This window comes from Antennarius striatus, chromosome 5 (assembly GCF_040054535.1).
Source record: "Antennarius striatus isolate MH-2024 chromosome 5, ASM4005453v1, whole genome shotgun sequence".
Taxonomy (NCBI): domain Eukaryota; kingdom Metazoa; phylum Chordata; class Actinopteri; order Lophiiformes; family Antennariidae; genus Antennarius; species Antennarius striatus.
The window spans coordinates 24,800,098-24,819,594 of record NC_090780.1 but is presented as its reverse complement, the minus strand read 5'-3'; the positions used below and the strand labels follow the sequence as shown (position 1 = coordinate 24,819,594).

Sequence of the window (19,497 nt, the reverse complement as noted above, 5' to 3'; positions counted from 1 at the left end):
TAAGTTTCGTTTCTGAGACACTGCACCCTCCCTGCCCGCGCATTTCCGCAGAGACAGAAAACACCGAAGAAAGACGCGGAAAAACGAGCCGGTCCATGCTGAGTCGGAATAAAAAGAACAAATCCATCAATATTACGCAAACCCCTGTTGGAGCGACGCTGTTCTGGGTGTGCGTCATAAAGAAGGGAACCCCAAAAAATGAAATAATAATTGTTGAAAAGTCTCTTTATTCTGGTGAATTTATTGATGGGGGGGTGGGGGGGTAGGCCTCTTTACACAATCAGTAATTACTTGGTAATTACTTATCCGTCGTTTTGCGCCGGGAGCGTCTGCTGTCGCGCCTTCTCTGTGCGTCATTGCGCATTTGGTTTCGTTCCTCCTGGCTCTCCACGGACTGAACACACATGAGCTGTGGTCACTCTGAACAAAAGCAGGTTTTTTAATTAAGAATATTGAATGATCAGGCATCATTACTCTGATAGTGGAGCAGCTGTTTGTGACTCAGTGGGAAAAAAAAGTTTGGACAACTCTGCTCTAATATTTAACAAAAAACCCAACAGACAACTTATTTGGCTCAAGATTGACTTTATTTCAGCCGTCCATGACTTTGTTGACAGAATACATCTGTGTACATCCAAATTATTTGTGGCTAAATATTTTTTTTATATTAATCTGAGCACTTTAGGATGTGCTTTAGGAAAAAAACAACAGTATATCTTTGACAGACTGGAGCTTTTCAGAAGCAGCATCCATAGTATTAACATCTCGGGTCAGAGATCAGCCAGTTGTACGACGAGCCGCTGCAACATGGGTTTTTGCCGCTTCAGCACGTAATCCTGTAAATACAGAGTAAGAAATTGTCAGACACACAAGAAGAAAATTTAAACTGTATGTCTGAAGAAGAAACTGAATTCTCTGGAGAATGAAACTTAGAGACAACGTTTCTGTTTCATTTCTAAAGAGAAAAACATTCGTTGAGTTGTTCAAATATTCCAGGAAAATGTATGTCCCAGCAAACTTTGAAGGTCTGTTCAACCTGATATTCAGTCATTACACTCCAAATGTTCACGCCAGCATTCAAACGCGTTTTTTTCAGCCGATGCCTGTGCTTTTCATTATGTGGCTGGAAAAAGACTCTTTCCTTGTCATGTTCAGCTGAATATGATGTAAGACAGTCCCATTGGTGCTGTTCAAATTGATATTTCTACTTTGTAACCTGAACAAAAAAGTATTAAGTGAAATGTCATGAGTTAAATCTCAAGTTTTAAAAGCTGCATGAACGTTGTCATCCATGATGAAGATCAGTTCCCATTTATACTGCATAGTCACAGAAAGAACTCATCTAATCTTTTCATACCCTTGAAGTCTGTACACATTTCAACACACACACACACACACACACACACACACACACACACACACACACACACACACACACACACACACACACACACACACACACACACACACACACACACACACCCACACACCCAAGGTTACAGTTCCATTTATGGAAGTCTTCACACTTATGGGGTGATCAGGATGTAGGCAGGTATGTTTGCAGGATGAGACCGGAAACGGAAACTACATCAAGAAGACGCCAAAAACCTGTCACAATCTGATTGGACCAGAAGACAACACGTCCCCTCATGCATATTCTTAATCTTAATTGTTGAAATTTGACCGGGCCAAGATAGAATTTACTCTTCTTCAGTTGCGTCTGATGTTAGACCCGTGTAGTACCGGCAGTCAGGGACACTTGAAGAGCCCGTATATCTGTATTAGACTTGTTCTCAGGAATAAACTTTTTAAACTTACGACGATCCTACTTTACCTCAATAACTAGAACCCACGGAATAAAGTAGCTTTGAAAGGACTTTGCTGCGATGTATGTTTGAATCCCTCTTCTACACTCTATCCTGCTGCCGTCTCTCCTATTCCTCCATTCTGTCTGGATACTGATGCTGCAATCATGAAAATTTCCCCACTGTTAAACTAAGTAGTTCTAGTTGTCAATTCTTTAGAATGAAATCTCTGCTGTGACATCAGTCTAGAAGGACTGTTACTTGCTGTTTAAAAGGTGCATTATCGAGACGGTGAGGTCCGCCACACAGCCAGGTTCACAAAGAACACTCTTCTTGACACTGGTGATGCACCTGACAGTGTGTTTAACTAACAAGAGGGACTCACTTTAGATGAACTGAAAGAGGTCTCTTTGTTTGTCTCCAACGGGGGAGAGTATGAAAATTTTCTCTTTTAACTGTCAATGAAAAAAACTTCAGATACCGATAACAGAATGGAAAGACTTACCGTTATACTTTTTTTTTTCTTGTGCATCGTCCTTGCTTATCTCCCTCTTTGGTTTGATTTTGTGGATCTGAGACGACACATTACAGAGAACATCATCATTTACACCTCTGGTAAAGCAATTCATGCGTGCTTTCCAGTTTAGGACTCATGTGTAGTCAAATAGGTTAAAAAGAAGCACATAAATAATTATGCCAGCTGTTCCTGACAGGAATTAATATGTTCATTTTAGGAGGCAACATGTCATTACTTTTGGTGGCCAGTCTTTAAATTGCAATCAGGTTAATGCCATGCTCTAAGTCCAAGGTGCAATTTGTTGCGAGGGATGGGAGGGATCATCCCTCCCCCTGGTTTTTACATCTCTACCTCCGCTTACTGAATTTTATCCTTCGGGGATAACCCTGTCAATTAATAAATGTGAACTAGCAGGTGGTGACAGAGTTTCTAACAGGTAGTCTATCGTCTACATGCTGCTCTAACTTTTAACCTGGCCTGAGTTGTCTTCAGTCTCCATGTTGGTGAACGTCTCCGCGAACCTACGACGCTCTGGTCCCCAACTAACACTAGCAACTAGTGTTTTACTTGGGGACCAGAGGGTGGGAGGTTCAAGTCCAGTGTGGACTTTAGTATGAACTTTCAGTTTTCAGTTTACCTTCTCAACAGTGCTGAGGAGCAGGTCCTTCAGTTCTTGACGGGTTAAGATATTGTTGCCACATTGTTGGATGTACTTCTCCTTCAATTTGAGAACCTGTGACAGACACTGCAGTTTGTTGTCCTGTAAGTAAAGTAGAGAAGGCATTGACCTCAATAAATGGAAAGCAGACTGAGAGTGGTTCAAAAACACCTATGATTAAACAAGGTCCATGATGTCGTACTGCGCAACCAGGGCCCCACCCTGGAGCCATGCCTGGAGTTTGGGAGAAGGAGCCGGAGCTTGTGAGGGAGGTTCAGAGGTATAGTCTACATATTGCCGGGGTCTCCTACATGCACAATTTGCATGGACTCTTGACTCCAACGGCTCAAAATCTGATGGACTCTCCACTATTCTAGTGTGGCCCACAGACAGACTCGGTGGGAAAACAAGATTGTGTCTCTGCTCTTTGCAGATGAATTTGTTGTTTTGGTTCAGTTCATTCAGCCGGGATCTTCAGCGTCTTCTGTGGCTGTCTGCAGTGTGTGAAATGATGGGGATCAGCACCTCCAAATCTGAGGCCATGGTTCTCTCCAGGTTGGTGGGGAGTTTCTAGCCCATGTGGAGAAGTTCAAGTATTTAGGGTTCTTACTCAGAAGAGAGGGAAAGATGGAGTGTGAGCTTGTCTCTAGCTGGCTTGGGAAAACCTCGTTATCCCCTCTGAAGTGCTAGAGGGGGTGTCTGGGGTGAGGGATGTCTGGGCATCCTTCATCAGAATGGGGCCCCCGTGATCCAGCCCCATAAAAAGCAGTAGAAGATGGATGAATGAATGGATGGATGAGTGGATGAATGGTATGTTTTAAGATATTATGGATTTGTGTGGTTGCTATGGCCACGTCTCCTGTTTTAAAGAAATGTGTAAATTTGATAGGAGAGATGGTGGCAGACATGAAAGACCTACCTTTTCTTGTTCCAGATCAGTTTGGAAGAGGTTTTCTTTGTTGACCACACAATTTTGGAAGAAATTCTTAATTCCATCCTTGGGGAGAACCTCTGCCAGACACTTCAGTTTGGTATCCTGTAAGTAAACAGAGAAGGCATTCACCTCATTGAATGTAGTAAACGTGCTGTTATAACTAGTGAAAATGACAACTAAATTTCTTTTGGCAATGAAACTTTAACTACAATCCATTATTATCATTATATACGTTGTATCTGTTCGTCCCTTAAATGGCTACTTCAGTGTTTCAGGGGTGTTTGAACACCCGCATAATGCCAGGAGGTAAGAAGGTCTGAAGTTGGGGGAAAGGAGGCAGAGCTTGTTCAGAGGTTCATAGGTGCAGTCTAGATATAGTCGGATTCTTCTACATGCACAGCTTGCATGGACTGTGGAACTCAACCTCTCGAGAGGGGTTGGACTCTAAATTTTGCTGGAGTGGCCCACAAAGTGTGGACTTGCTTTTAGTCCCACAGCTCAGCCGCCATGTGTTGGAGTTTACCCTGGTGAAAGAGAGGTTAGGGACAGGTGTCTCAATGTTGTTTCGGCCTGTGGACTGAACAGTACTGCAGAATACCCGACCTTCTTGGAGTACCTGGGAGGGCTACCGGATTCTGCACCAACTGGGGATGCTGTTTTTCATTCTCCTAATATTAGATATTATATTAATATTTATAATTATGCTTTATGTCCAAAGTCTCTCTCCATGGTTTGACTTTCTTGTTCTGAGGTGACACATAACAGAGAACATCATCATTTACACCTCTGGTAAAGCAATTCATGCGTGCTTTCCAGTTTAGGACTCATGTGTAGTCAAATAGGTAAAAAAGAAGCACATAAATAATTATGCCAGCTGTTCCTGACAGTAATTAATATGTTCATTTTAGGAGGCAACATGTCATTATTTTTGGTGGCCAGTCTTTAAATTGCAATCAGGTTAATGCCATGCTCTAAGTCCAAGGTGCAATTTGTTGCGAGGGATGGGAGGGATCATCCCTCCCCCTGGTTTTTACATCTCTACCTCCACTTACTGAATTTTACCCTTCGGGGATAACCCTGTCAATTAACAAATGTGAACTAGCAGGTGGTGACAGAGTTTCTAACAGGTAGTCTATCGTCTACATGCTGCTCTAACTTTTAACCTGGCCTGAGTTGTCTTCAGTCTCCATGTTGGTGAACGTCTCCGCGAACCTACGACGCTCTGGTCCCCAACTACCACTAGCAACTAGTGTTTTACTTGGGGACCAGAGGGTGGTAGGTTCAAGTCCAGTGTGGACTTTAGTATGAACTTTCAGTTTTCAGTTTACCTTATGAACAATGCTGATGAGCAGGTCCTTCAGTTCTTGACGGGTTAAGATATTGTTGCCACATTGTTGGATGTAGTTCTCCTTCAATTTGAGAATCTGTGACAGACACTGCAGTTTGTTGTCCTGTAAGTAAAGTAGAGAAGGCATTGACCTCAATAAATGGAAAGCAGACTGAGAGTGGTTCAAAAACACCTATGATTAAACAAGGTCCATGATGTCGTACTGCGCAACCAGGGCCCCACCCTGGAGCCATGCCTGGAGTTCGGGAGAAGGAGCCGGAGCTTGTGAGGGAGGTTCAGAGGTATAGTCTACATATAGCCAGGGTCTCCTACATGCACAATTTGCATGGACTCTTGACTCCGACGGCTCGACATCTGATGGACTCTCCACTATTCTAGTGTGGCCCACAGACAGACTCGGTGGGAAAACAAGATTGTGTCTCTGCTCTTTGCAGAAGAATTTGTTCTTTTGGTTCAGTTCATTCAGCCGGAATCTTCAGCGTCTTCTGTGGCTGTCTGCAGTGTGTGAAATGATGGGGATCAGCACCTCCGAATCTGAGGCCATGGTTCTCTCCAGGTTGGTGGGGAGTTTTTAGCCCATGTGGAGAAGTTCAAGTATTTAGGGTTCTTACTCAGAAGAGAGGGAAAGATGGAGTGTGAGCTTGTCTCTAGCTGGCTTGGGAAAACCTTGTTATCCCCTCTGAAGTGCTAGAGGGGGTGTCTGGGGTGAGGGATGTCTGGGCATTCTTCATCAGAATGGGGCCCCCTTGATCCAGCCCCGGAAAAAGCAGTAGAAGATGGATGAATGAATGGATGGATGGGTGGATGAATGGTATGTTTTAAGATATTGTGGATTTGTGTGGTTGCTATGGCCACGTCTCCTGTTTTAAAGAAATGTGTAAATTTGATAGGAGAGATGGTGGCAGAAAGGAAAGACCTACCTTTTCTTGTTCCAGATCAGTTTGGAAGAGGTTTTCTTTGTTGACCACACAATTTTGGAAGAAGTTCTTAATTCCATCCCTGGGGAGAAACTCTGCCAGACACTTCAGTTTGGTATCCTGTAAGTAAACAGAGAAGGCATTCATCTCATTGAATGTAGTAAACGTGCTGTTATAACTAGTGAAAAATGAGAACTAAATTTGTTTTGGCAATGAAACTTTAACTACAATCCATTATTATTATACACTTCGTTTATTTTCGTCCCTTAAATGGCTACTTCAATGTTTCAGGGGTGTTTGAACACCCGCATAATGCCAGGAGGTAAGAAGGTCTGAAGTTGGGGGAAATTAGGCAGAGCTTGTTCAGAGGTTCATAGGTACAGTCTATATATAGTCGGATTCTTCTACATGCACAGCTTGCATGGACTGTGGAACTCAACCTCTCGAGAGGGGTTGGACTCTAAATTTTGCTGGAGTGGCCCACAAAGTGTGGACTTGCTTTTAGTCCCACAGCTCAGCCGCCATGTGTTGGAGTTTACCCTGGTGAAAGAGAGGTTAGGGACAGTGTCTCAATGTTGTTTCGGCCTGTGGACTGAACAGTACTGCAGAACACCCGACCTTCTTGGAGTACCTGGGAGGGCTACCGGATTCTGCACCAACTGGGGATGCTGTTTTTCATTCTCCTAATATTAGATATTATATTAATATTTATAATTATGCTTTATGTCCAAAGTCTCTCTCCATGGTTTGACTTTCTTGTTCTGAGGTGACACATAACAGAGAACATCATCATTTACACCTCTGGTAAATCAATTCATGCGTGCTTTCCAGTTTAGGACTCTTGTGTAGTCAAATAGGTTAAAAAAAGAAGCACATAAATAATTATGCCAGCTGTTCCTGACAGTAATTAACATGTTCATTTTAGGAGGCAACAGGTCATTATTTTTGGTGGCTAGTCTTTAAATTGCAATCAGGTTAATGCCATGCTTTAAGTCCAAGGTGCAATTTGTTGCGAGGGATGGGAGGGATCATCCCTCCCCCTGGTTTTTACTTCTCTACCTCCGCTTACTGAATTTTACCCTTCGGGGATAACCCTGTCAATTAATAAATGTGAACTAGCAGGTGGTGACAGAGTTTCTAACAGGTAGTCTATCGTCTACATGCTGCTCTAACTTTTAACCTGGCCTGAGTTGTCTTCAGTCTCCATGTTGGTGAACGTCTCCGCGAACCTACGACGCTCTGGTCCCCAACTAACACTAGCAACTAGTGTTTTACTTGGGGACCAGAGGGTGGGAGGTTCAAGTCCAGTGTGGACTTTAGTATGAACTTTCAGTTTTCAGTTTACCTTCTCAACAGTGCTGAGGAGCAGGTCCTTCAGTTCTTGACGGGTTAAGATATTGTTGCCACATTGTTGGATGTAGTTCTCCTTCAATTTGAGAATCTGTGACAGACACTGCAGTTTGTTGTCCTGTAAGTAAAGTAGAGAAGGCATTGACCTCAATAAATGGAAAGCAGACTGAGAGTGGTTCAAAAACACCTATGATTAAACAAGGTCCATGATGTCGTACTGCGCAACCAGGGCCCCACCCTGGAGCCATGCCTGGAGTTTGGGAGAAGGAGCCGGAGCTTGTGAGGGAGGTTCAGAGGTATAGTCTACATATTGCCGGGGTCTCCTACATGCACAATTTGCATGGACTCTTGACTCCGACGGCTCAAAATCTGATGGACTCTCCACTATTCTAGTGTGGCCCACAGACAGACTCGGTGGGAAAACAAGATTGTGTCTCTGCTCTTTGCAGATGAATTTGTTGTTTTGGTTCAGTTCATTCAGCCGGGATCTTCAGCGTCTTCTGTGGCTGTCTGCAGTGTGTGAAATGATGGGGATCAGCACCTCCAAATCTGAGGCCATGGTTCTCTCCAGGTTGGTGGGGAGTTTCTAGCCCATGTGGAGAAGTTCAAGTATTTAGGGTTCTTACTCAGAAGAGAGGGAAAGATGGAGTGTGAGCTTGTCTCTAGCTGGCTTGGGAAAACCTCGTTATCCCCTCTGAAGTGCTAGAGGGGGTGTCTGGGGTGAGGGATGTCTGGGCATCCTTCATCAGAATGGGGCCCCCGTGATCCAGCCCCATAAAAAGCAGTAGAAGATGGATGAATGAATGGATGGATGAGTGGATGAATGGTATGTTTTAAGATATTATGGATTTGTGTGGTTGCTATGGCCACGTCTCCTGTTTTAAAGAAATGTGTAAATTTGATAGGAGAGATGGTGGCAGACATGAAAGACCTACCTTTTCTTGTTCCAGATCAGTTTGGAAGAGGTTTTCTTTGTTGACCACACAATTTTGGAAGAAATTCTTAATTCCATCCTTGGGGAGAACCTCTGCCAGACACTTCAGTTTGGTATCCTGTAAGTAAACAGAGAAGGCATTCACCTCATTGAATGTAGTAAACGTGCTGTTATAACTAGTGAAAATGACAACTAAATTTCTTTTGGCAATGAAACTTTAACTACAATCCATTATTATCATTATATACGTTGTATCTGTTCGTCCCTTAAATGGCTACTTCAGTGTTTCAGGGGTGTTTGAACACCCGCATAATGCCAGGAGGTAAGAAGGTCTGAAGTTGGGGGAAAGGAGGCAGAGCTTGTTCAGAGGTTCATAGGTGCAGTCTAGATATAGTCGGATTCTTCTACATGCACAGCTTGCATGGACTGTGGAACTCAACCTCTCGAGAGGGGTTGGACTCTAAATTTTGCTGGAGTGGCCCACAAAGTGTGGACTTGCTTTTAGTCCCACAGCTCAGCCGCCATGTGTTGGAGTTTACCCTGGTGAAAGAGAGGTTAGGGACAGGTGTCTCAATGTTGTTTCGGCCTGTGGACTGAACAGTACTGCAGAATACCCGACCTTCTTGGAGTACCTGGGAGGGCTACCGGATTCTGCACCAACTGGGGATGCTGTTTTTCATTCTCCTAATATTAGATATTATATTAATATTTATAATTATGCTTTATGTCCAAAGTCTCTCTCCATGGTTTGACTTTCTTGTTCTGAGGTGACACATAACAGAGAACATCATCATTTACACCTCTGGTAAAGCAATTCATGCGTGCTTTCCAGTTTAGGACTCATGTGTAGTCAAATAGGTAAAAAAGAAGCACATAAATAATTATGCCAGCTGTTCCTGACAGTAATTAATATGTTCATTTTAGGAGGCAACATGTCATTATTTTTGGTGGCCAGTCTTTAAATTGCAATCAGGTTAATGCCATGCTCTAAGTCCAAGGTGCAATTTGTTGCGAGGGATGGGAGGGATCATCCCTCCCCCTGGTTTTTACATCTCTACCTCCACTTACTGAATTTTACCCTTCGGGGATAACCCTGTCAATTAACAAATGTGAACTAGCAGGTGGTGACAGAGTTTCTAACAGGTAGTCTATCGTCTACATGCTGCTCTAACTTTTAACCTGGCCTGAGTTGTCTTCAGTCTCCATGTTGGTGAACGTCTCCGCGAACCTACGACGCTCTGGTCCCCAACTACCACTAGCAACTAGTGTTTTACTTGGGGACCAGAGGGTGGTAGGTTCAAGTCCAGTGTGGACTTTAGTATGAACTTTCAGTTTTCAGTTTACCTTATGAACAATGCTGATGAGCAGGTCCTTCAGTTCTTGACGGGTTAAGATATTGTTGCCACATTGTTGGATGTAGTTCTCCTTCAATTTGAGAATCTGTGACAGACACTGCAGTTTGTTGTCCTGTAAGTAAAGTAGAGAAGGCATTGACCTCAATAAATGGAAAGCAGACTGAGAGTGGTTCAAAAACACCTATGATTAAACAAGGTCCATGATGTCGTACTGCGCAACCAGGGCCCCACCCTGGAGCCATGCCTGGAGTTCGGGAGAAGGAGCCGGAGCTTGTGAGGGAGGTTCAGAGGTATAGTCTACATATAGCCAGGGTCTCCTACATGCACAATTTGCATGGACTCTTGACTCCGACGGCTCGACATCTGATGGACTCTCCACTATTCTAGTGTGGCCCACAGACAGACTCGGTGGGAAAACAAGATTGTGTCTCTGCTCTTTGCAGAAGAATTTGTTCTTTTGGTTCAGTTCATTCAGCCGGAATCTTCAGCGTCTTCTGTGGCTGTCTGCAGTGTGTGAAATGATGGGGATCAGCACCTCCGAATCTGAGGCCATGGTTCTCTCCAGGTTGGTGGGGAGTTTTTAGCTCATGTGGAGAAGTTCAAGTATTTAGGGTTCTTACTCAGAAGAGAGGGAAAGATGGAGTGTGAGCTTGTCTCTAGCTGGCTTGGGAAAACCTTGTTATCCCCTCTGAAGTGCTAGAGGGGGTGTCTGGGGTGAGGGATGTCTGGGCATTCTTCATCAGAATGGGGCCCCCTTGATCCAGCCCCGGAAAAAGCAGTAGAAGATGGATGAATGAATGGATGGATGGGTGGATGAATGGTATGTTTTAAGATATTGTGGATTTGTGTGGTTGCTATGGCCACGTCTCCTGTTTTAAAGAAATGTGTAAATTTGATAGGAGAGATGGTGGCAGAAAGGAAAGACCTACCTTTTCTTGTTCCAGATCAGTTTGGAAGAGGTTTTCTTTGTTGACCACACAATTTTGGAAGAAGTTCTTAATTCCATCCCTGGGGAGAAACTCTGCCAGACACTTCAGTTTGGTATCCTGTAAGTAAACAGAGAAGGCATTCATCTCATTGAATGTAGTAAACGTGCTGTTATAACTAGTGAAAAATGAGAACTAAATTTGTTTTGGCAATGAAACTTTAACTACAATCCATTATTATTATACACTTCGTTTATTTTCGTCCCTTAAATGGCTACTTCAATGTTTCAGGGGTGTTTGAACACCCGCATAATGCCAGGAGGTAAGAAGGTCTGAAGTTGGGGGAAATTAGGCAGAGCTTGTTCAGAGGTTCATAGGTACAGTCTATATATAGTCGGATTCTTCTACATGCACAGCTTGCATGGACTGTGGAACTCAACCTCTCGAGAGGGGTTGGACTCTAAATTTTGCTGGAGTGGCCCACAAAGTGTGGACTTGCTTTTAGTCCCACAGCTCAGCCGCCATGTGTTGGAGTTTACCCTGGTGAAAGAGAGGTTAGGGACAGTGTCTCAATGTTGTTTCGGCCTGTGGACTGAACAGTACTGCAGAACACCCGACCTTCTTGGAGTACCTGGGAGGGCTACCGGATTCTGCACCAACTGGGGATGCTGTTTTTCATTCTCCTAATATTAGATATTATATTAATATTTATAATTATGCTTTATGTCCAAAGTCTCTCTCCATGGTTTGACTTTCTTGTTCTGAGGTGACACATAACAGAGAACATCATCATTTACACCTCTGGTAAATCAATTCATGCGTGCTTTCCAGTTTAGGACTCTTGTGTAGTCAAATAGGTTAAAAAAAGAAGCACATAAATAATTATGCCAGCTGTTCCTGACAGTAATTAACATGTTCATTTTAGGAGGCAACAGGTCATTATTTTTGGTGGCTAGTCTTTAAATTGCAATCAGGTTAATGCCATGCTTTAAGTCCAAGGTGCAATTTGTTGCGAGGGATGGGAGGGATCATCCCTCCCCCTGGTTTTTACTTCTCTACCTCCGCTTACTGAATTTTACCCTTCGGGGATAACCCTGTCAATTAATAAATGTGAACTAGCAGGTGGTGACAGAGTTTCTAACAGGTAGTCTATCGTCTACATGCTGCTCTAACTTTTAACCTGGCCTGAGTTGTCTTCAGTCTCCATGTTGGTGAACGTCTCCGCGAACCTACGACGCTCTGGTCCCCAACTAACACTAGCAACTAGTGTTTTACTTGGGGACCAGAGGGTGGGAGGTTCAAGTCCAGTGTGGACTTTAGTATGAACTTTCAGTTTTCAGTTTACCTTCTCAACAGTGCTGAGGAGCAGGTCCTTCAGTTCTTGACGGGTTAAGATATTGTTGCCACATTGTTGGATGTAGTTCTCCTTCAATTTGAGAATCTGTGACAGACACTGCAGTTTGTTGTCCTGTAAGTAAAGTAGAGAAGGCATTGACCTCAATAAATGGAAAGCAGACTGAGAGTGGTTCAAAAACCCCTATGATTAAACAAGGTCCATGATGTCGTACTGCGCAACCAGGGCCCCACCCTGGAGCCATGCCTGGAGTTTGGGAGAAGGAGCCGGAGCTTGTGAGGGAGGTTCAGAGGTATAGTCTACATATTGCCGGGGTCTCCTACATGCACAATTTGCATGGACTCTTGACTCCGACGGCTCAAAATCTGATGGACTCTCCACTATTCTAGTGTGGCCCACAGACAGACTCGGTGGGAAAACAAGATTGTGTCTCTGCTCTTTGCAGATGAATTTGTTGTTTTGGTTCAGTTCATTCAGCCGGGATCTTCAGCGTCTTCTGTGGCTGTCTGCAGTGTGTGAAATGATGGGGATCAGCACCTCCAAATCTGAGGCCATGGTTCTCTCCAGGTTGGTGGGGAGTTTCTAGCCCATGTGGAGAAGTTCAAGTATTTAGGGTTCTTACTCAGAAGAGAGGGAAAGATGGAGTGTGAGCTTGTCTCTAGCTGGCTTGGGAAAACCTCGTTATCCCCTCTGAAGTGCTAGAGGGGGTGTCTGGGGTGAGGGATGTCTGGGCATCCTTCATCAGAATGGAGCCCCCGTGATCCAGCCCCATAAAAAGCAGTAGAAGATGGATGAATGAATGGATGGATGAGTGGATGAATGGTATGTTTTAAGATATTATGGATTTGTGTGGTTGCTATGGCCACGTCTCCTGTTTTAAAGAAATGTGTAAATTTGATAGGAGAGATGGTGGCAGACATGAAAGACCTACCTTTTCTTGTTCCAGATCAGTTTGGAAGAGGTTTTCTTTGTTGACCACACAATTTTGGAAGAAATTCTTAATTCCATCCTTGGGGAGAACCTCTGCCAGACACTTCAGTTTGGTATCCTGTAAGTAAACAGAGAAGGCATTCACCTCATTGAATGTAGTAAACGTGCTGTTATAACTAGTGAAAATGACAACTAAATTTCTTTTGGCAATGAAACTTTAACTACAATCCATTATTATCATTATATACGTTGTATCTGTTCGTCCCTTAAATGGCTACTTCAGTGTTTCAGGGGTGTTTGAACACCCGCATAATGCCAGGAGGTAAGAAGGTCTGAAGTTGGGGGAAAGGAGGCAGAGCTTGTTCAGAGGTTCATAGGTGCAGTCTAGATATAGTCGGATTCTTCTACATGCACAGCTTGCATGGACTGTGGAACTCAACCTCTCGAGAGGGGTTGGACTCTAAATTTTGCTGGAGTGGCCCACAAAGTGTGGACTTGCTTTTAGTCCCACAGCTCAGCCGCCATGTGTTGGAGTTTACCCTGGTGAAAGAGAGGTTAGGGACAGGTGTCTCAATGTTGTTTCGGCCTGTGGACTGAACAGTACTGCAGAATACCCGACCTTCTTGGAGTACCTGGGAGGGCTACCGGATTCTGCACCAACTGGGGATGCTGTTTTTCATTCTCCTAATATTAGATATTATATTAATATTTATAATTATGCTTTATGTCCAAAGTCTCTCTCCATGGTTTGACTTTCTTGTTCTGAGGTGACACATAACAGAGAACATCATCATTTACACCTCTGGTAAAGCAATTCATGCGTGCTTTCCAGTTTAGGACTCATGTGTAGTCAAATAGGTAAAAAAGAAGCACATAAATAATTATGCCAGCTGTTCCTGACAGTAATTAATATGTTCATTTTAGGAGGCAACATGTCATTATTTTTGGTGGCCAGTCTTTAAATTGCAATCAGGTTAATGCCATGCTCTAAGTCCAAGGTGCAATTTGTTGCGAGGGATGGGAGGGATCATCCCTCCCCCTGGTTTTTACATCTCTACCTCCACTTACTGAATTTTACCCTTCGGGGATAACCCTGTCAATTAACAAATGTGAACTAGCAGGTGGTGACAGAGTTTCTAACAGGTAGTCTATCGTCTACATGCTGCTCTAACTTTTAACCTGGCCTGAGTTGTCTTCAGTCTCCATGTTGGTGAACGTCTCCGCGAACCTACGACGCTCTGGTCCCCAACTAACACTAGCAACTAGTGTTTTACTTGGGGACCAGAGGGTGGTAGGTTCAAGTCCAGTGTGGACTTTAGTATGAACTTTCAGTTTTCAGTTTACCTTATGAACAATGCTGATGAGCAGGTCCTTCAGTTCTTGACGGGTTAAGATATTGTTGCCACATTGTTGGATGTAGTTCTCCTTCAATTTGAGAATCTGTGACAGACACTGCAGTTTGTTGTCCTGTAAGTAAAGTAGAGAAGGCATTGACCTCAATAAATGGAAAGCAGACTGAGAGTGGTTCAAAAACACCTATGATTAAACAAGGTCCATGATGTCGTACTGCGCAACCAGGGCCCCACCCTGGAGCCATGCCTGGAGTTCGGGAGAAGGAGCCGGAGCTTGTGAGGGAGGTTCAGAGGTATAGTCTACATATAGCCAGGGTCTCCTACATGCACAATTTGCATGGACTCTTGACTCCGACGGCTCGACATCTGATGGACTCTCCACTATTCTAGTGTGGCCCACAGACAGACTCGGTGGGAAAACAAGATTGTGTCTCTGCTCTTTGCAGAAGAATTTGTTGTTTTGGTTCAGTTCATTCAGCCGGAATCTTCAGCGTCTTCTGTGGCTGTCTGCAGTGTGTGAAATGATGGGGATCAGCACCTCCGAATCTGAGGCCATGGTTCTCTCCAGGTTGGTGGGGAGTTTTTAGCCCATGTGGAGAAGTTCAAGTATTTAGGGTTCTTACTCAGAAGAGAGGGAAAGATGGAGTGTGAGCTTGTCTCTAGCTGGCTTGGGAAAACCTTGTTATCCCCTCTGAAGTGCTAGAGGGGGTGTCTGGGGTGAGGGATGTCTGGGCATTCTTCATCAGAATGGGGCCCCCTTGATCCAGCCCCGGAAAAAGCAGTAGAAGATGGATGAATGAATGGATGGATGGGTGGATGAATGGTATGTTTTAAGATATTGTGGATTTGTGTGGTTGCTATGGCCACGTCTCCTGTTTTAAAGAAATGTGTAAATTTGATAGGAGAGATGGTGGCAGAAAGGAAAGACCTACCTTTTCTTGTTCCAGATCAGTTTGGAAGAGGTTTTCTTTGTTGACCACACAATTTTGGAAGAAGTTCTTAATTCCATCCCTGGGGAGAAACTCTGCCAGACACTTCAGTTTGGTATCCTGTAAGTAAACAGAGAAGGCATTCATCTCATTGAATGTAGTAAACGTGCTGTTATAACTAGTGAAAAATGAGAACTAAATTTGTTTTGGCAATGAAACTTTAACTACAATCCATTATTATTATACACTTCGTTTATTTTCGTCCCTTAAATGGCTACTTCAATGTTTCAGGGGTGTTTGAACACCCGCATAATGCCAGGAGGTAAGAAGGTCTGAAGTTGGGGGAAATTAGGCAGAGCTTGTTCAGAGGTTCATAGGTACAGTCGGTATAGTCTATATATATAGGTATACATAGGTATAGTCGGATTCTTCTACATGCACAGCTTGCATGGACTGTGGAACTCAACCTCTCGAGAGGGGTTGGACTCTAAATTTTGCTGGAGTGGCCCACAAAGTGTGGACTTGCTTTTAGTCCCACAGCTCAGCCGCCATGTGTTGGAGTTTACCCTGGTGAAAGAGAGGTTAGGGACAGGTGTCTCAATGTTGTTTCGGCCTGTGGACTGAACAGTACTGCAGAACACCCGACCTTCTTGGAGTACCTGAGAGGGGTGCTGGATTCTGGACCAACTGGGGATGCTGTTTTTCATTCTCCTAATATTAGATATTATATTAATGTTTATAATTATGCTTTATGTCCAACTCTAATTTAAACTATAAAAATTGTTATAACCCTGAAAGCTAGTGGTACGTCAATGAGAGATTACACTGACAAATGATCTGCTTACCATCCCGGACTCCTGTGATGCATGATGATGACCAATATGGGCACCAACAAGTTGTGCAAAGAGGCAGGAGCACAGCAGAAGCAGTACATACATCTCTCTGACCTTTCCTGTGGAGACTGTACAGATACAAAGGAAACACCGTAAAAGCCACTGAAGACCTATTAGCCCAACGGCGTCGTCTTGGATTAATTCAGGGTTTACTTACTGTGGTGTACTTTTTGTTAAAAATAAATGACAAAAAGCAGAAGTCACTGAAATTAATGTCTCTAAAGAAAATTAAAAACCTACTTGGTTACAGACCCACTCCTTTAGGGTTAGGGTTACAGTAGACCAGATTAGGAAACCATAATCAAATTGCTACACAACTTGTGTGTATCTTTACCATGATGTAATGCAGATATTTGAATGTAATAAAAATGTGAAAACACATGTTTACTGTCAGGTAGCACAACAACAGACAGCACATCACCAATAGTCTTGCTCACCAGTTCCATGAATTTATGAATGGAAAGTCTTGTTATCATTTTCAGTTTTTAACAGTGAGAGCAGCTGCAATGTGTTTAAATACACTAGAAAGTGAGAACAGGTTCGCGCATGGAAAACCCCATCTGGGTTCCATCTGTGTTCACATTCATATCCTAGCAGCATGTCCAAAGGGAATTATTCAGGTACGAAAACAACTGAACTGTTGGCCTCTCAACTCCTTTACCTCACTGCCTGTGGATTTAGGAAAACTTCAAATGAAGCAAACACATTAAATTGGTGTTTAAACCCACACACTTGTGAATGAGTATTTGCTTTTATTCACAAATGTTAAAGAATTGACAAATAGGCTTCGACAAAGCCTCATGAAAACTTCTGCTAAGACTATAAGGCAAAACCACAAACAACTGCAGGATGTAACAAGCCGAGGTGTTCTTATAATTTTGAGAAGCCACAAGCTCACACCTCTGAATTGTGCATGTTCGGACTGTTCCTCGGAAAGGGTGTACATGACCTCTTTTAGACCCCAAGCCTCTTTTGAACACCTGTTACACCTCTGTCTGCATGACTATCAATATGTACCCTCTGTTACATCCCTCTTTCTCCTCTCCCAACCAGCGCTGCTGCTTGTTTGATCTGAGCCTCAAAGCTTTGACGAAAAATTCTGAAAGACAAGTTCTTGATTCATTCATGAACCTCTTTATTTGAAACAACTTTGAAAACCGTCACCACAGAACATTCCTTAAAATCATTTAAATGTTCTGACCAATCTGTAAACTGCTGAACTTCTTCAGTCAACATTGTTTGGACTAGAACTTGTCTCATTATGAAGATTTACCTCTCAGCCGAGCTTAAAGAACCAAACAGGGTTTTGTCAGGAGTAAAACCCTAAAATAGCTATCGAGTTGGGAACCATTGAGGTTTAATGAGTAAAACTAAAACATGGAGACATTTTATCTATATTTTCTTTTCTCTGAAGCATAAAACAAGAGGAGAAAGCTGATGTGACCCTGTTTTCCCGAAGACTATCCAACTGACCTTGGATGAAATTCGTCCTTGTTGCTCTTCTCTTTGGTTTGGCAGCAAAAGATAATTCAAGCGTTGGAAAAAAGGTTTTCCTGCTGTAGAATGTGATGGATCAGTCCACTTTCACTCAATATATATGTGCTGGTCTCTAAGGTGAGGAGGAGGAAGAAGATTCCAAAGGGTTCACAGTAAAACATAGCCTCCATGGTATCATTAAAAGGAAATTAGCACCCTGTCATAATAACTGCAATCCTTACATTAGCAGAACAATTGATGATCATACGTTAAGCACATAATGACAGATCACTTCTGATACTGGACATGGAATACAATGTTAATGTCTTATGTTGGTGTCATTTAGAATGAGCACTACACTTAACAAACAAAAAAAGTGAGTCTTAATCATGATAACAACAAACTGGGAAAGATCAATTTAACATGTACTAAAGGAAGTTCAATTTCAGAGTGGCTTAGGTCACAGATCAGGGAACAGGAATAGTCTCCAACCTGCAACAGGATAAACAATAAAGAAATGTTCCAGGCAGCAACAAATCTGTTCATGACTGAGGATTTAGGTGAGTTTTTAGGAGGAAAAGACATTAAAAAGAAGTTGAAAAACTACACCATGTGATACGTTTTTGTTTGTCATATTCTGGAGTGTTCTCAGTAAATTATGGCCTCCATGATGTAATTAAAAGGTAATGAGCATCTGTCAGAATAACTGTAATCTTTGTAATAATACAAGAGGTAATGTTCTCGTCTTTACACAACATGGAACACATGTCCACTTCTTTCACAAGCAGAAATAATGACAGGAATTACCGACACACCTCTGATTAACGTTTACTGGCAAACATGAATCCCTCAATTAGTAACCTAGTTAAGATTATTTTGACTTCATAAAATAAACTAACCCTTTATCATGATTAGTTACGAGAAAACAAAACAAAATCTCCCTCTTTCCCTTTTTAGTTCTATTCCTTCATTTACATATTATAAAGTCTTTAAATTATAATTGAATTGAATTTATGAAGCACTTAGTTCTGACATTTTGTTAGACCGCTGAAGTTTTAGATCGTGCCAGCTGTCCCAAATATCATTTTAAATAAAGGGTCCTCATAAGTAACTGTTTGCAAATGATGTGACTCATGTTGTCGCAGCAGTAAGACAAAGACGCCCTAACAAACCCTCACATGATCGACTAACCCTAACCCTGGAACGCATTACCCGTGAGTAACGAGGGATCACTATATTGGGTTTATTATCTGGACTTAAATATACAACTCTGACTGGAGACTCACTGGTTTTCTAGGGGACTTCAACGCTCATGTGGGCAGTGACAGTCAGACCTGGAGGGGGGTTATTGGTATGAACCATCTCCCTGATCCAAACACAAGTGGTGTTCTGTTATCGGACGTCTGTGCTAGACATAGTTCGGCCATAAGGAACACCTTGGTGGAGCACACAGATGTAAGTGCAAAGTGGAAACTTTCTTTGTTGATTGTTTTGTGTAGAACCGTCTCAACTGTGTTACTTCATGTGTCAATACTGACTTATTCTTTAGTGTGCTCAAATAACTATTGACAGAACACTCTCTGTAATCGTCCTCCTCCTCCTCCTCCTCCTCTCCTACAGGGTTAGACCAGCACATTTATACTGAGACAGACTGACTGACTGTCACATTCTACTGCAGTCAGACTGTTATTTCAGGCTTCTCAGTGCTTCAATCCTGTACAGCCATGGTGCAGAGAGGGACGAGGACAGCTTTCATCCCAGGTCAGTCTGACTAACACTCCTAAAAACAGGTCTCTACTTGATAGAGTGCTTTCTGAAC

General features: G+C 43.0%; 2 protein-coding genes across 2 annotated transcripts in view; one reads left to right on the top strand and one right to left on the bottom strand.

Annotated features, from left to right (window-relative positions):
* LOC137594876 (immunoglobulin G-binding protein A-like) overlaps positions 1-19,497 on the top strand; it is an 80,765-nt gene that overhangs the window by 17,665 nt on the left and 43,603 nt on the right. The window lies entirely within an intron of this gene.
* Positions 672-17,750, bottom strand: LOC137594872 (putative leucine-rich repeat-containing protein DDB_G0290503). Its single transcript, XM_068314457.1, has 16 exons — positions 17,676-17,750; positions 16,155-16,270; positions 15,313-15,429; positions 14,373-14,495; positions 13,030-13,146; positions 12,090-12,212; positions 10,748-10,864; positions 9,808-9,930; positions 8,465-8,581; positions 7,525-7,647; positions 6,183-6,299; positions 5,243-5,365; positions 3,900-4,016; positions 2,960-3,082; positions 2,311-2,377; positions 672-836 (listed from the first exon to the last, which is right to left on the bottom strand). Exons 2-16 carry the CDS (start codon positions 16,245-16,247, stop codon positions 778-780), a joined length of 1,659 nt encoding a protein of 552 aa, XP_068170558.1. The 5' UTR covers positions 16,248-16,270; positions 17,676-17,750; the 3' UTR covers positions 672-777.

What these genes read in the sequence shown, in the direction of transcription:
- LOC137594872 (XM_068314457.1), bottom strand. Translation starts at nt 16,247, where the DNA reads ATGTATGTACTGCTTCTGCTGTGCTCCTGCCTCTTTGCACAACTTGTT. An exon ending in CTGATCTGGAACAAGAAAAG is followed by an intron (nt 12,213 to 13,029) that starts GTAGGTCTTTCA and finishes CTTTACTTACAG; the next exon opens with GACAACAAACTGCAGTGTCT. An exon ending in TCCTCAGCACTGTTGAGAAG is followed by an intron (nt 6,300 to 7,524) that starts GTAAACTGAAAA and finishes GTTTACTTACAG; the next exon opens with GATACCAAACTGAAGTGTCT.